Raw genomic sequence first — 16,994 nt, 5'->3', positions numbered from 1 at the left:
TAAACATTATTACAATGTCCAAGAAAAAAGAAATCATGGTAAATATTGATGTACATAAAATATATATTTGCAATATAAAAAATGCTTTTTATATTTTATAAAGCTTTTTTACAGTATGGCCACTGTTGTTAAGCTAGAGACATGGTTGTAAAGTGTGCAGCCTACCAAATAAAAAAAACATGGGCTTCCACCATCTATAAACACATGCATTTTCCTTTGTGATTACTGGGTAACGATTTTTGTAAATCTTTTATAGAGAATGTGGAGACAAAAAAATGTAAAAACTGTATAATAAATATTGTATACTGTATACTGTATATATATATATATATATATATACAGTACAGGCCAAAAGTTTGGACACATTACTATTATTAATGTTTTTGAAAGAAGTTTCTTCTGCTCATCAAGCCTGCATTTATTTGATCAAAAATACAGAAAAAATGTAATATTGTGATATATTATTACAATTTAAAATAATTGGTTTTCAATTTATTATACTTTAAATTATCATTTATTTCGGTGATGCAAAGCTGAATTTTCAGGATCATTACTCCAGTCTTCAGTGTCACATGTGACATCCAGTCAATCACATGATCCTTTAGAAATCATTCTAATGTTCTGATTTATTAAGAGTGTTGGAAACGGTTCTGCTGCCTAATATATTTGATGAATAAAAGGTTAAAAAGAACTGCATTTATTCAAAATATATATTTTTTTTTTTTTATATAAATCTTCTTTATTATCACTTTTTATCAATTTAACACATCCTTGCTGAATAAAATTATTGATTTATTTAAAAAAAAATAAAGAAAAAAATTACTGACCCCAAATTACTGACCAGTAGTGTATATTGTTGTTATAAAAGATTTCTATCTTGAAAACATTTGCTTCTTTTTTTTTCTTTTCTTTTTTCTTTTTCTTTTTTTTATTCATCAAAGTATCCTAAAAAAGTATCACAGGTTATGAAAAAATATTAAGCAGCAGAACTGTTTCCAACTTTGATAATGAATCATCATTAGAATGATTTCTAAAGGATCATTTGATAGACTGGAGTAATGATCCTGAAAATTCAGCTTTGCATCACCGAAATAAATGATAATTTAAAGTATAATAAATTGAAAACCAATTATTTTAAATTGTAATAATATATCACAATATTACATTTTTTTCTGTATTTTTGATCAAATAAATGCAGGCTTGATGAGCAGAAGAAACTTCTTTCAAAAACATTAATAATAGTAATGTGTCCAAACTTTTGGCCTGTACTGTATATATATATATATATATATATATATATATATATATATATATATATATATATATATAGTATACAATATTTATATATATATATAAAATATATATAAAATCTAATTCATCAAAGGCTTTTAATTCATCTTCACTCATTTCTAATTGAAGTCCAGCAGTTAATACGGTCCAAAATTCATGGACCCAAAAAGGCTCAAAACTGGTCTTTGTTTATTGACGAGGAGTGTGTGGATACAGCTCCCGGAATATTTTCATTTCAGTTATGAGCCCCATCCATTACTGCTTTCATTAAGAAGCCATGAAAGACTGCAGTTCTGTAACTCAATAGAAACTTCACACACTTAAAATACACACACATACACACATCTGACAATGTTGACAGCGGCAATATTTTGTTTGTTATTTGGTCTCGAATTTCAGTAAGCTTGAAGCGAACTGAGAATAGCATATCGTTCTTTGTTATTATGAAACGAAGAAATCATAACAGCAAACACAGTCATGCATCGTTTCACAGAGGAAACATTTAAATTACCCCTGCTGTTACACTGTTGTTCCACCCAAATCTATGACAGAGCAGAATAATTTCACACTAGCGTTTGCTTCCTCATTTCTCTCTCTCTCTCTCTCTCTCTCTCTCTCTCTCTCTCTCTCTCTCTCTCTCTCTCTCTTCTCTCTCTCTCTCTCTCTCTCTCTCTCTCTCTCTCTCTCTCTCTCTCTCTCTCTCTCTCTCTCTCTCTCTCTCTCTCTCTCTCTCTCTCTCTCTCTCTCTCTCTCTCTCTCTCTCTCTCTCTCTCTCTCTCTCTCTCTCTCTCAGCTCAATTCAATTAGAAGATACAGCATGTTTAATGTAATTAAATATACAAAGCTCTATTCCAAAAGCAAGAGAGCTTCTTCACTGTCTACCACCTACAAAGGCAGCATCCAAACTGAAATGGAATCTAAGGTAAATGATTTGGAACGCTCTATAGGCAGAAACTCTGTGTGGCATTCAAATAGTGTTCATCGCAGACCCGACAGATTGATTGATAACAAAAGTGCTAAGCTAATGATGTGATACTCTAAGAAGCATAAAAAATATATAAAAAAAACCCACTTTTTTATTAGATGGAACTACACTACAATACAAATGTTTGGGGTTGGTAAGAAGTCTCTTATGCTCACTAAGGCTCATTTTATTTGATAAAAAAAAAAAAATACTACAGATGGTACTCAACCAGAAAAGGCTAGGTACCATTCCCGCAGCGGTAAATTGCGGGTGTGTATTTGCAGCCTCTTACCCCTAAGAGGCGCTACAATCACAGACTTTGCAAAGTGTCAGTTTATTCTCTCTATTGCGTAATCTGCCGCCGCGGCTCATTGAGAGTGATTGAAAACTTGTAGCAGATCAATTCAAATGAAACATTGAACGAATTCATAATCACAATACTGAAATTAAATTGAATAATGAAAAAAAATTCAACATAAAACATTGCAATAGAAAAATATTAGGCCACATCAATGAGGCTTTGTAAGAGCATAAACATTAGTTTTAACAGTATTCAGACGATAGCTCTGTGGTCAATGCAACAACATGAGCCTCGCGGAGCTTCAAGCGATCCGAGATCGAATCTCAGTGTAGCCGATAGCGTGTATGTTTTTCCGTTCTTGATGCTTAAATATGTATCTGTTTATTAAAGTCAAGCATCTTGTTTAATTATCAATTGTACATTACAACATAAATGTGCTACATTCCAGTTGAGCCGCTGCAAAGACGACACATCTGATGAAGGAAGACAGCCGATCGCACCAGAAAATGAAGATGATGAAGCTCGTCTTTAATCTGCTAAAAATTTTTTGTTTTTTTTGTGAATCATTCACGAAATTGAGATGACTGACAGTGATACCTGGCCATAGCAACGGAAGACATTTTTCAAAACAGATCGAACAAATCAGAAAAATACTTTCAATACAGTATTGCTTTCAATTAAAAAAATAAACAATGAAAATGTAAAAGAACAATAAAATTAATTAAGTTAGAAAACCCATCGCACATTTCAAGGTTTACATAAAGTGTTGGGAAAGTTTTCAAGGTTGCATCGATAGAGTTTATTCCCTTTGCGATGCAAAATAAGAAACAGAATCTTATTCTTGCAACATTTTAAATTTCTATTGTCAAAGAAATTGCAGCTAAGTTAAACAATTAAAACGGTTCAAAACGAAAATAGTTCAAAGCAACATAAATTAAGAACAGGCGTTTTTCTTTGCCTCTCTCTCGCGCTGGATCTCTTTTTAGTAAGTTTATTTTGTCTCCCTCACTGCGTGCGCCGGGTCTTTCTCGAAATTAGACATTTCAGGGTAAAAACACATCATACAGCTGATAATACTGTATATGTCGCTGCGTGTCATCCACACAAATCACGAAAGAAAAAACTGTAACAAATAGCCTTTGTTGCTTCAAAGACACAGCATGCCTTGTTGAATTCACCTTACAATAAAACGAGGTTGATCGCGAATTAAAGAGCTCTGTATCTGCTAAATTGAAATTGTGTGTAGAAAACCTTTAAATACAATAAATAAAACTACAATATTTATAATTTAATAAGATATAGGGCCTACATATGGACTTTTGGAGATTTTGAGATTTATCCTTAAAAGAATTTAGCCTTTTCCTGCTCATCAGGCTGGCTATCCGACACTCTTCATATGAAAGACGGAACATTAACACCTATTGTCCTGCACCCCCACGATAAAGCAACTACTGCCTTCTCCAAACCCCCCACAGGCTATCTGAGTTTGAGACTGACTTAAAACAAAGAGTTTGCAATTCACACTTAAATCACTACTAGACATTAGCAATAGGCTATTAAAGTGTTGATAATGAAGGAATTAAATAATTTAGGCTATGTAGTAATATTTCTGTCATAAATGTTTATTACTAAATATTTAATTATTTAAATAATTGAAGAATTAAAACGCTACTTCAGTTTGGGCCAGCTTTTTCCAAGCAAAACTAAATACAATCTTCAAACGCATGTTCATTTGTTGTCATGAACAAAATGTTCAACTCAATATTAAATTCCATCTTTGAATCTTTGAATCGCTGAAACATTTATAGAGTAATTGTGAACTTAAATGAAACAATATCGCAACATTGACAAATACATTTATTTGATCTGTTTTTACAATTTAATTCAGGCCGATTTAGCCTACATTTAATTAGAGCCAGATTTTTACCCTTTCCTTGTCCTTTCCTCATTGGGAAGCGCTCACATAATAGCTAAACATGTTTCCTCTGTACCTCTCTGTTTCATATGGATTACATAATCAGGCTTTAGACATAGCCGATTTCGTATCGTGACTGAGCTGAGGCAAGTGGTGTTCGGTTCATTTTTGTGACGCGCAGTTCCCGGAGACAGAGACGACAGACAAACTTTTGTCGTTAGCCTAATATGAATAAAGGTTTACAGTTTTTAATGATGTAGGCTATTCTACTCTTATCTGTATGACCGAAAAATTACAGAGTAGCCTATTAAGTTATTTTAGCTGTTAAGAGTAAAATAAATCCAAATGAACGCGCCGCCGCGTTTGTTGAACACTAATTCAACATGCCAGAATAAAACCCGACTTTAGAACAATGCATAGCGCCACTTGTCGTGGTGTGCCAAAACACCTAATTATAAACTTCAATATTTCATTCAAAACAATCTCAAAACGCTTTGTGACATTTTGAAAAGCCGTGCATGCATTACGGCCACTGGAACCATGAACATAACAGAATACTGGTTCTGATTTTATTGTTTGTCGTTTAAACGTGCCTGTTGCATATCTTTATTTTATATATGTAATATGGTCTATTGAATTAGCATTAATATATATATTTTTTATTTTATTTTTTTTTTTATTTTTTTACAGAACTGCTTTTGAAATTACGATTGGAATTATTATAGGCTACAGATGTAAAGACATTGTATAATATTTGTTCCTTAGTGTAAAATGGAAATGCATGGTAATTTTATTTTATAAATATAAGCAAAAAACTATGGTGTAACAGAGTTTTAGAACTAGAAAAATCTCTCTGCATCAATAATAGGCTATAAAATGCATTAATAGGCTAATATAAAAACTAGAGTAGTCCAAGTTGGTTCGGGATTTGAACCCGTGTCATCTAAATGATCAAAACGTAAGTTCTACCACTCGGCCATGAATTTACTCATTGCGAAATGCCCAAACGTTCCAATGTGTGTTCGCACTGTGTTGTCATCGGGTCCAGGCGCAGGTCCTTCATCAGATCTGGAGCCTGCCGGATCCAGGCCGTATCCAGATCTGATGAAGGGCCTGCGCCTGGACCCGATGACAACGCAGTGCTGAAGTGCCAACTAGTCTCTCCCTATGGAGGATCCCTTTACCACTCTACAGATAAAGCGTCGTCGGGAAACTCAATTCGCGTATCTACCCCGAATTGATCAAATAAAATTATGTATCAAAAATTATAAGGAAACACCAGTACTTTGTTTAGGCTTGGTTTGTAGGGAATTCCAAACCTGCGCACATATATTCAAACGCACATAACTATAGAACCAATTCTTAATGCGCATGTGACCGCCATCAGCGTTTCTCACAGGTTCGCGTTTAAAGTCTGTGTAGAGAGAATGGTGTCGTCTTAGCGGCCCCTAATTTAATAACAAATGATTGTTGCGACGGAAGCGAATCAATCAAAACTAACTTTAGCTGGAAAATAACTTTTTTAAAGAACCGCTATAAAGCCAAAACAATCTTACCTTAAATTATAAGTTTATCTCTGTAAAGCCGCTTTGAAACAATCTACATTGTTAAAAGCGTTATATAAATGAAGATGACTTGACTTGACTTGGCTCACACGAGCGATAAGCGCTCTTCATTCGTCTCATTCCTCAATAGAATAGTACAAATAATCAGCTTCATTGTACATAATTTACTTTTGTTTGTTATTTTTGGTATTAAATTTGTTTTTGTGAGTTTTTTTTGTGTGTGGTTTTTTTAATCGCACTGCTCCCCGGGGAATAGGCTTGTCGCCCACCGACGTCTAGGCCTACAATATGAAATATAGGTTATGTTGTTATCGTCTCTATTTTTAACTTGTTATTCTATTTTTCTGGCCTTATAAAAATGTTCCATTCTGTTTACCATAGTTGTAGTATTTCATCCTTACTGTTAATTGACATTAACCCCACTTATGGCAAATGAAAAAAATGCAGCAATTGCTGCTGTTTTGCACAATATCCCTTTGCGCCACCTGGCGGTCATTTCACGAATGACTTTGAAATGTGACTGGTTTATTTTTGCCGCGGTAGTTTTGCCGTGGAGGCTGGCGCGGTGGTAATAGGCATTCTGGTTGGCTACCATCTGTATAAACTATATACTACTATATAATGAAAGCATTCGTTAGTGTGCAGAAATCGAGTTGACAATAATGAGATCGCTGCATACATGTCTATGATTGGCCATGCTCATCACTGCAACTTTTCATGTCACGATCTTAATATAATGCCATAGATCTAATTGCATTGCTATAATTATAACTTTTCACGAGTAGTTAACACTGAGAGCAGTAATAGTAAAAACGTGCTAAAAGATTTTGAGAGAATTCCACTTGATGTACTTATTTCATATGCAAAGATGTTTGCCAATCACAGCAGTTTACACTGAAGACACAAAAGACACGCCCCTTCAAACAGAGCATTCAAATCAGAGGTCTAAAATCAGGCAAAATCAAACATTTTTGAAGTAAAAATCATACTAACATTATAAGTGCACCCCAGGAAACATTGTGAAACAATAAAACAATGCAGTTCATGACCCATTTAAAGCGTGCAGAATGCTACAATCTTACACGCCATAACTGACAAAAAATAACCGTAATTGTTACACTTCTAGTCAAATATCAGTAAGAGCTTTAACTTATCAATGCTGGAAAATGATCACGGTATAAGCGGGATAATCAACGGCTAGCTGTACATTAAACGATTTGAATGCTCGGGTGTTTCTTGGCCTCCATGTTATGCATTAAAATAATTTAATGCGCAGCTAGCCCTGGATTATCCTTTCCTTATCATCAAACCTTTGATGAATAAAAAGTTAACAGAAAGAACAGCATCAATTCGAAATATACAGTAAATCCTTTGTAACATTACAAATGTCACTTTTGATCAGTTTAGTGCATCCTTGCTGAATGAAATAACATTTATTTTCCTTCAAATAATTGTTTTGAGAGGTAAACAAACTTTTAAATGGTAGTGTATATTTTATACATATATATATATATATATATATATATTTTTTTTTTTTTTTTTTTTTTTTTTTTTTTTGGTATTGAATGATGTATATAGTTTTTCACTTGGGACTGCAATCTCCATTAAAAGTATATATATGATGCTGCTTTATCTAGTGATAATTTTAAAATAATGATGCTGCGTACCTTTTTATAACTATATAGTCTATTATGTCTATTATTATATAGTCTTGGGCCTCTTCTCTTCATTATCTACATGCTTCCACTAGGTGATATCATCCGTCATCATGGCTTCAAATTCCACTGTTATGCAGACGATACCCAACTATACATCCACTCCCAACGCAATGCTCCTTTCCCAACGCTTTCCATATCAGCTTGTATTGATGAAATAAATGCTTGGATGACCAATAATTTTCTCAAACTCAACACAGACAAAACAGATTTACTTCTTATTGGTTCACCTCAAACTACATCCCGGGTCTGTGTTGACAATCTCACTATTGCTGGAGTTCCGGTTCAACCTTCCACCACTGTCAAAAACCTGGGTATAATCTTTGATTCCTCTCTTTCCTTTCTTCCTCACATCTCCTCTCTCACTAAATCTGCCTTCTTCCACCTTCGCAATATTGCACGCTTACGTCCATTTCTTACCATCAGTGATGCTGAGACCCTAGTTCATGCTTTCATCAGTTCACGGCTTGACTACTGCAATTCTCTTTTCTATGGCCTACCAAACTCATCATTAAATAAAATTCAATATATCCAGAACTCTGCCGCCAGAGTCCTCACTTACACCAAGAAATCTTCCCACATTACTCCCATCTTACGCAGTCTACATTGGTTACCCATCCGCTATCGCATTCAGTACAAGATACTCCTTATTACATTCAAAGCACTCCATGGTCTTGCCCCAAACTATATCTCTGACCTCATCCATACATACACACCTGTCCGCACACTTAGATCATCTGATACCGGTCTGTTGACAACCCCACGGCACAAACTATCATCATTTGGTGGAAGGGCATTTTGCACCGCTGCCCCAACTCTTTGGAATTCAATTCCACAACAAATCCGCAATCTCTCATCACTACAAGACTTCAAAACCCACATTAAAACACATCTTTTTGTCACTTGTTTCCCTGACCCCTGAATGTTCAGATTCTATATGTACTATACCTCTACTATGTTAACCTTCACAGTTTATGTATCGTCTCTATGTCATGTTTCTATGTTATGTGTACTTGTAATTATTGTAAAGCGACCTTGAGTCCTCAGAAAGGCGCTATATAAAATAAACATATTATTATTATTATTATTATGCTGCTGCCTACATACTGTAGGTTATTGAAGAGAACAATAGTAATAGTGTGTACATATAGAAAGTGTGTTCAAATGATGATATTGCTGTAATATAAAGATATTTCCAGAAATATACTGCAGTTAATACCTGGTGTTATTCTGGTTGTAAAACATACAGCCAATAATATTGTAAAAATGATGACACTCTTATTGGTGCTCAAATATAAGAGCCTCTGGAAACAGCGAGCAGGGCGTTCAATGAACCCCTCTTATCTTCACAGTCATCTAGAGCCGATAACCTGATGATATAATGACCTTAATGACGAGAGAGAAGCGCTGGTAAAGCTCTCTGTCCACAGGCTTCAGCAGACGCAGCTCAGCTGTGCTCCTGTTGAGGGAGAAGAATTCTGTGTATGCAGAAGGTTGACCTGAAACGCAGTACAGAGAGACACAAAACTTGTGTTATTATCAGGGGGGTTATCTACTACTAAGCCATTGAATACATAATAAAAGGGAATTTTATGTCCCATCCCAATTTCTTTAGTCTGGAGTCTTTATAAATACAGCAACAACAACAACAACAGATGTTTAATTCTGAGGGGAAAACATGTAACATTTAAACCCTTTAAACATGTATTAAATAACTGAGTTTCTATTTCAAAATGCATGAATTCTATTTCAAATGTATGGAAACATAAGTTAGAGTGCAGTTGTGTATATGTCATTCTAATTAGAGTACATTTCACATCAGCGAAAAAGTGTAAAAACATTATGCTTTCTCAATAATACAACAAATGGTTTCAGTTGATATATTCTATCAGTACAACTTATCTGCTAGTTGCCAAGCTTAATCTTTGAACACCATTTTTGATATTACAAATAAAAAAAGGTGTTTTCCCTGGTGAGTTTGTCAACTATGTTACAGACAAACTGCATGCCACTACATAAACTGATTAAGGTTTACATTTTAAGTGACTCAAATATTCAGTGTTTGGTATCTATTCTGCCATATGTACAGAGATTATTTTAAAAGACCTCTGAGAATTGTATTTTTTTTGCAGATATCCGTGTAAGATTCTCAGCATGGTCGCTAAGGACAAGATTTTTTTTTTTTTTTTTTTTTTTTAATCAGATATCTACTTTAAAGATCATTTTAATAGTTTTAAGACATGTAAAACTCCATTCTGTAAACTATACCCTGAAAGAATATCAGAAGCAGCAATATAGATATTTAAAATGTAAAATATAGCTGATGCAAGTAACAGTTGACTGGGCATGATCTACACTTTAGAATTAATAATGAATTATTAACATTAGTTTTGAACCTGTAATAGTAGTTCTTACTAGTTCTCTGCGAGGTATGAGGAAAATAGTAGTTACTGATTAGCTAATAGTAAAGCGAAGGAAAGTTTTTTGTTAGTTAAAATAGCAGTTACTAGAATGTTAATATATTTCGTCACTCATTTGTTCCTGTTATTCATTAAAGATGGAACAGTATTCTAAAGAGTTACAACTCAGTCTCCTCTGACACATTTAATGTTAAATTATGATAAAAAAAATAGTCTATGGCAAATAATTCATTCTCATCAATGAAAATGAAATGTAATCTAAATTATAGAATGACTTGTGTGTCTATTTTTCAACACTTGTAAAATATCTGCATTGAAGTACCTACCAACCAGTATGAAGTACAGGATTCCGGGTCTGTCCGAGGGCGGCTGGATGTTTCTGTCCTGGTCTATGGCTCGAATGGGAGGAGTCACATTCAGAGGGTTCACTTTACTCTAGAAAAAACGGAGACAGAAATAGTTGACTATGAAATCAAAGTTGGCTAAATAAGTTCAATATGTAATGTCAATACATTTTTTATTTCTATTTTTTTCAGCCTCGACTGAATGCAAAAGTTGCAAATTCACCAAAAACCAAACAATCTGAACAATGCTATCCATATTGCTTTTATATCCCGGTAACACTTTACCAAAAGTTCCCATTAGTTAATGTTAGTTAATGCATGATCTAACATTAATTAACAATGAGAATACATTTGTTGCAGTATTTATACATAAACATTAGTTAATAAAAATACAACATTTCATTGTCAGTTTAATAATGTATTAGTACATTTTGAAATTAACATTATCTAAGATTAATAAATTCGGTAACACTTTAGATTAGGGTCCAATTTTCACGATTAACTATGACTTTTGCCTCAATAACTTAAAAAGTTAAGTTTAGGTATTGAGTAGGGTTAATGGATGTAGAATATGATCATGCAGAATAAGGCACAAACAGCCAATATCCTAGTAATGTGCATGCTAATAAGCAACTAGTTCGTAGTGAGAATTTTATCCTAAATTAAAGTGTTACCATAAATTCTTAAGAAGATTTTTTAGTTAACTAATGTTAATAAATGTAACCTTATTGTAAAGTGTTACCTGTATCTCTATACTTTTTTGTGTATGTCAACAAATGATCTCATCTGTATACTTTTATTTCTCAAAAAAATTCTCCAAACAAAGCTGGTGCATAAATAAAACATTTGGAGATCTCCATTAAGTCTTGAGCTATCAAAGAGCATCCACTGAGGAGAGTTTTCCTCTGGGCTAAAAGCAAAACTCTTGGGACACTTGACTGTACTAATCTGTGAGTGTGCATTTCATGCAGACAAATATGGCCTCTAGCAGATATGATAATAAGAAGCATCTCCTTTGGGACGGGTGCTTCATTAAAATGGCAGTCTAAATACAAGCACACAATGTTAAATATGTGAGCGCTGTAAATCAGAATTCTTGTCCACCTGAGACATTTAAAACTACCCATAATCCCCCCTCCAGCAGGCATTAGGCCGATTAATCTGTGCCTGGAGACAGGAAAAAGACTTTCGAACCATATCCCAGCACTAATTGTGAAATATGTGACCCCATTAATTACCACTATTCCTGCCAAAGGAAATGAGAAAGAAACTGTTCGGAATGGAACGCTAGCAGAATGCTTACTGCATACTGCGCATTACACACTGACTTCTGGTTTAATTATTTAAAAACAATATCTGAAACAGAACGCATTATGTATTGATACAGAATATGTTTGCAATAACGTATTAAAACACTACTCTTACAATTCCTGCAGTATAAAGTATACTGTGTGTAGCATGTGCATTTTCAGTATGTATGAGAAGATAACAAGCCAGTTGCAAACATGCAAGGTAATGAGATTGTGTGACTACAATGTAGCATACAACTTTTTAAAGCGTTGCACAATGCATCCATTCAGAACAGTCATTTCAAATCATAGTATTCTGCATTGCAGTCACATCACCCCATTATGCATGTTTAATTTAGTGAGAGAAATAAATTATCGCAAATAAATAAATAAATACTACCATCAGTTTTTTTTAATTCAGCAAGAATATCTCAAATTTATTTTAATATTTATAATGTTGCACAATATTTCAATTGTAAATAAATGCTGTTTACATGACTTTCTATTCAGATTCCTGAAAAAAAAAAAAAGAAAAAAAAAAAAGGTTTTACGATTGCCACAAAATATTAAGCAGCAAAACTGTTTTCAATATTGACTATAATACGAAATGTTTCTTGAGCACCAAATCATCATATTAAAATGATTTCTGAAGGATCATGTGACACTGAAGACTGGAGTAATGATGCTGAAAATTCACAGGAATAAATTACATTTTCAAATATATTCAAATAGAAGTTTTTTTTTTTTTTTTAATTCACAATACTAATGTGTTTACTGTGGTTTTTATTTAATTACATTTTTTTTATCAAATTAATGCAGCATTGGTGAACAAAATATACATTTTTACTGACCCCAAACTTTTATACTGCAGTTTGAATTTTAAACCGTGCTTTATTTTAATATTTATTTACTTAACTTTTGACAGATTAAATAAAGACTTATATCATAGTATTTTTGCACAGAACATTTACATATTCGGTATTCATACAGGCCTACTGCAGAAAGGGTAGGAGTTGTGTACTAATATGCTTCTCCAAATAAACAGTAATGGCAGATTAACAGAATGAATAGAAGATGCACTAAAATCCAACAAAAATGATCTAAACAAAATGGATTCCCTCACACACACTAATCCTTCATATTTTCTGAGACAATCATAGAACAGCAGGAAAAGCAAAGAAACAAAAGAGATTGTCTCTGTAAAAATGCAAGAACTGCAGTAAGCAGAATGCAAAAAGAGAAAGTTAAACTGCTGGAAATGAAGCAAATCTGCAGCACATTTATTCAGTGCAGAAACTGGCAGCCGTTGGGAACGCAGCTTCTGCAGTGGAAAACATTTTTAGCATAAATTACAAAAGTCCCCCCTTAGCAAAGATCAGCCTTGGCCGTTTTTATTTTCTCCATGTGGTTTGGTTCCAGAACGACCCATCTCCTCAGAGGTCTGCCCACCCTATCTCACCTCAACTGGGTTCTGACTTCATCAAACCTTCACATCTTGGCTTTGATGAGTGATGAACCCTGTGGTTTTACTGAGGGCCTCATCCTGCTTTTTCTCTACTCCCTGTCCCTGATCTCATTCAATCTGTACCAGCTAACTTTCATCATCTTATCTCATCTAAATCCCTCGTTTCTCACCCTTCCTGTCCCTGCTGTATGAGTCTCATCTTTAGCCAAGCACAGGTCAGTAGAGCAACGTATGATGGGAAATATGAAAGGACTGACATTTAACTAGTAAAGGGTCAAGAAAACATCAACAACACTATGACACAAATACTGAGCAGGTCCATACAATGTCCAGTGAAGACTTCAAAATGTCCTGCAAGAGTCCATGATGTGATTATTACAAGAAGATAACCAAATGTTCATGATTGGAGTGTTGACCCCTCAAAATACACTGTCATTTGCTACATTCTGCAGTCAAACATTCTTATATAACAACTGCTGATTTTTTATACCATTTCAGTGTGCAATATACATATTGAGGTCAGCAATGATGACATTAATACTTTTATACTTTTATTTATAAATGTATCAAGGTTTCCACAAAAATATTAGACAGCACAACTGCTTTCAACATTGATAATAATAAGCATTGTTCCCTTTCAAGGGAACTCGAGCTGCGTCGAAATGCTTTGGGAACACCTCTGCGTGATTGCGTCATGAAGCACATATGAAACTAGTCCAATGGCGTGACAGAACGTCATGTGACGTCTTCGACCAGGAGACTATAAAGCACAGCTGAACCAAACAGCGTCAGCATCTGTGTCTTCAGCAAGCGCTCTATGTGAATCTATGTCCCTGGTGTTTTGTGTCTGTCTTAGAATTTGCCAGGCAGGAGTTTTCACCCATATATATATATATTAGGGGTGTAACGATACGCGTATTCATATTGAACCGTTCGGTACGCGGCTTTCGGTTCGGTTTTCGGTACGCATTTTCAAACCGAACGAACGGTTTGTTTTACCATTTTTCCTGCCGACCAAAATTTCGTTATTTCAAATGTAGGCGCGTTGTGCGTGGCAAGCGCACTCATAATGTGACGCCGGCGCGACCACAGCATTGCCCAACATCAAATGGCAAACGTAATGCAAGCGGAATGAAACTGCTCGTTATTGTGTAGTTGAAGGACCGTTTATCAGTTTGGACCAAAGCAGCACGAGCCGATCGTGATCATGCGACACTGTTACTACACAGCGCTAATAAGAGAACCAGTAAAGAAAGCATTTGAATTCGCCACAGAAGTAATAACATTGCTGCGAGATCTAGTGAGAAACATTCACATTTCTCCGTTATTAACGGATCAAACAGCGTGTGGAAACCAGGAAGAAACATTGTGCCATGAATGAACTATCCAGTGTCCAAAGATCTGCAACATTCACCATGGATTTACTGTAGTAACACTAACTGCAACCATGGAAGTTTGGCAGGAATAGTAGGCTATAATGCTTTCAAGTAACATTACGTCGGTTTTATTTTGACATTATGAATACAATTGCTGCCCTCAAATGTTAATCTGAACTTCTACAATATTACATTTAATTTTTTCCAAGGAGCTGTTTTATTTTGTATGCTCCTAAGAAGAGTCAATTATAGCTCTAGAATTGCTCAAAGTAAAAAAAAACATACTTTATGATGTTAGTTTTAATAAAAAAAAGAATAAAAAAAAATTTAATCAAGGATATTTCTTTGGCATTTCTTTCTTTTTGCTGTATCAAAAACGTACCGAACCGAACAGTGACAAGTGTATCATATCGAACCGAACCTGAATTTTGTGAACCGTTACACCCCTAATATATATACAGTGCTATGCATAAGTTTAGACACCCATGCTAAAGTTGACTAAAGAGAGGAATAAAAAATCATCATTTGGAAATTGAACTTAATGCCTTAATTAAAAAAATTAGGAAAAATCCAACCTTTAAGGACACCAATTTTCTTTGTGAATTAATAATGTATCGTAAATAAATAAATGTTCTTCCTTAAAATACAGGGTGCATAAGTTTGGACACCCCTATGTTAAATTCCCATAGAGGCAGGCAGATTTTTATTTTTAATATGAGCATTGTTGTGAGACAGTTGAGAACGCTGTAGAAAAACACATGCACTATCTGAAGTTTTAGCTCCGCTCCTGTTGAGTCTTAACCAGCTCGGATCTCATGCTTGCTGAGGTAGCACGTAGATTATGGGTCAACATAAAGAATCTACGGCTCGGATCTCACGTTGCCTCGGTCCGCAATATATTTATAATGCGGAGGAAACTGAGCTGAAGGAGTTCCCCTTTCTCTCTTTTTCCTGCTCGATGGTTTTTAGCCCCCAATGGCTCCTTCCAGGCAGCTAACCCTAACCTCAACCTTAAACCTACCCATCCCCTCGCTGCCTGGAAGGCGCCATTGGGGGCTAAAAACACCAAACACCCTTTTTTCCTATTAACACAACTGAAATGTGTGTTTGCAAGCTATGATTCTTTTTCTATTCAATTATGACTATTCAGCCTGTAATTCAGACTATGAAATACGTGTCTGATTGTTACTGGCTGCATTTAAATTTGAGAAATTTAATTCAATATCTTTCTGGCTTTTTAGTTGCATAAAATACTATGCACTTTCTAAATCCATGTTTATGGTAAGGGCACGCGCTGAATGCTTCGTGCCCTTTCTAAAATCCATGCTTATGGTAAGGGCACGTGCCGAGTGCTTTGTGCCCTTTCTAAAATCCGTACTTATGGTAAAACGGTTCTGAGGACCGTTATTTTCTCTAAGTAGGCCAAGAAGCCCTGACGCCAGTGGTGTCGGGATTCTGAGGGTACACCCCTCCGTGGGGAAGACGGTTTCCACCTCATTATACGGATCCTGTCTCCCCTCGGTGCCCTCATGGGGCTGGTCTGCCACCCCGCCTTCATGCTGGGGCGCAGAGGGTCAGTGTCAGGCCATTTGTTCCCTGCCGGTGCGCCGCTTCAGGGCACTGTGCCTGCTGTTCGAAATATAACAGAGGCCAGTCTCGAGAGACTGGTATGCTTTGTAGATCTTCTGGCAGATTGGAAATGTCTACCAAATACATTGAGGAAAATAAGTATTTGTACACCCTGCTATTTTGCAAGTTCTCCCACTTGGAAATCATGGAGGGGTCTGAAATTGTCATCGTAGGTGCATGTCCACTGTGAGAGACATAATCTAAAAAAAAAAATCCAGAAATCACAATATATGATTTTTTAAACTATTTATTTGTATGATACAGCTGCAAATAAGTATTTGAACACCTGTCTATCAGCTAGAATTCTGACCCTCAAAGACCTGTTAGTCTGCCTTTAAAATGTCCACCTCCACTCCATTTATTATCCTAAATTAGATGCACCTGTTTGAGGTCGTTAGCTGCATAAAGACACCTGTCCACCCCATACAATCAGTAAGAATCCAACTACTAACATGGCCAAGACCAAAGAGCTGTCCAAAGACACTAGAGACAAAATTGTACACCTCCACAAGGCTGGAAAGGGCTACGGGGAAATTGCCAAGCAGCTTGGTGAAAAAAGGTCCACTGTTGGAGCAATCATTAGAAAATGGAACAAGCTAAACATGACTGTCAATCTCCCTCGGACTGGGGCTCCATGCAAGATCTCACCTCGTGGGGTCTCAATGATCCTAAGAAAGGTGAGAAATCAGCCCAGAACTACACGGGAGGAGCTGGTCAATGA

At 35.4% G+C, this 16,994-nt stretch overlaps 1 protein-coding gene across 1 annotated transcript in view; it reads right to left on the bottom strand.

The window, feature by feature from the left end:
• The window catches only part of pcdh15a (protocadherin-related 15a), a 231,075-nt gene that overhangs the window by 117,958 nt on the left and 96,123 nt on the right, over positions 1-16,994 (bottom strand). Inside the window, exons 10-11 of the mRNA XM_079856369.1 lie at positions 10,497-10,605; positions 9,137-9,249 (exon numbers count right to left, since the gene is read on the bottom strand). Of these exons, the coding sequence (XP_079712495.1) occupies positions 9,137-9,249; positions 10,497-10,605 (222 nt within the window). The remainder of the gene's footprint in view (positions 1-9,136; positions 9,250-10,496; positions 10,606-16,994) is intronic.

Source organism: Squalius cephalus (assembly GCF_949319135.1).
Source record: "Squalius cephalus genome assembly, chromosome: 21".
NCBI classification, from domain to species: Eukaryota; Metazoa; Chordata; class Actinopteri; order Cypriniformes; family Leuciscidae; genus Squalius; species Squalius cephalus.
This window is presented reverse-complemented; position numbering and strand designations above follow the sequence as displayed.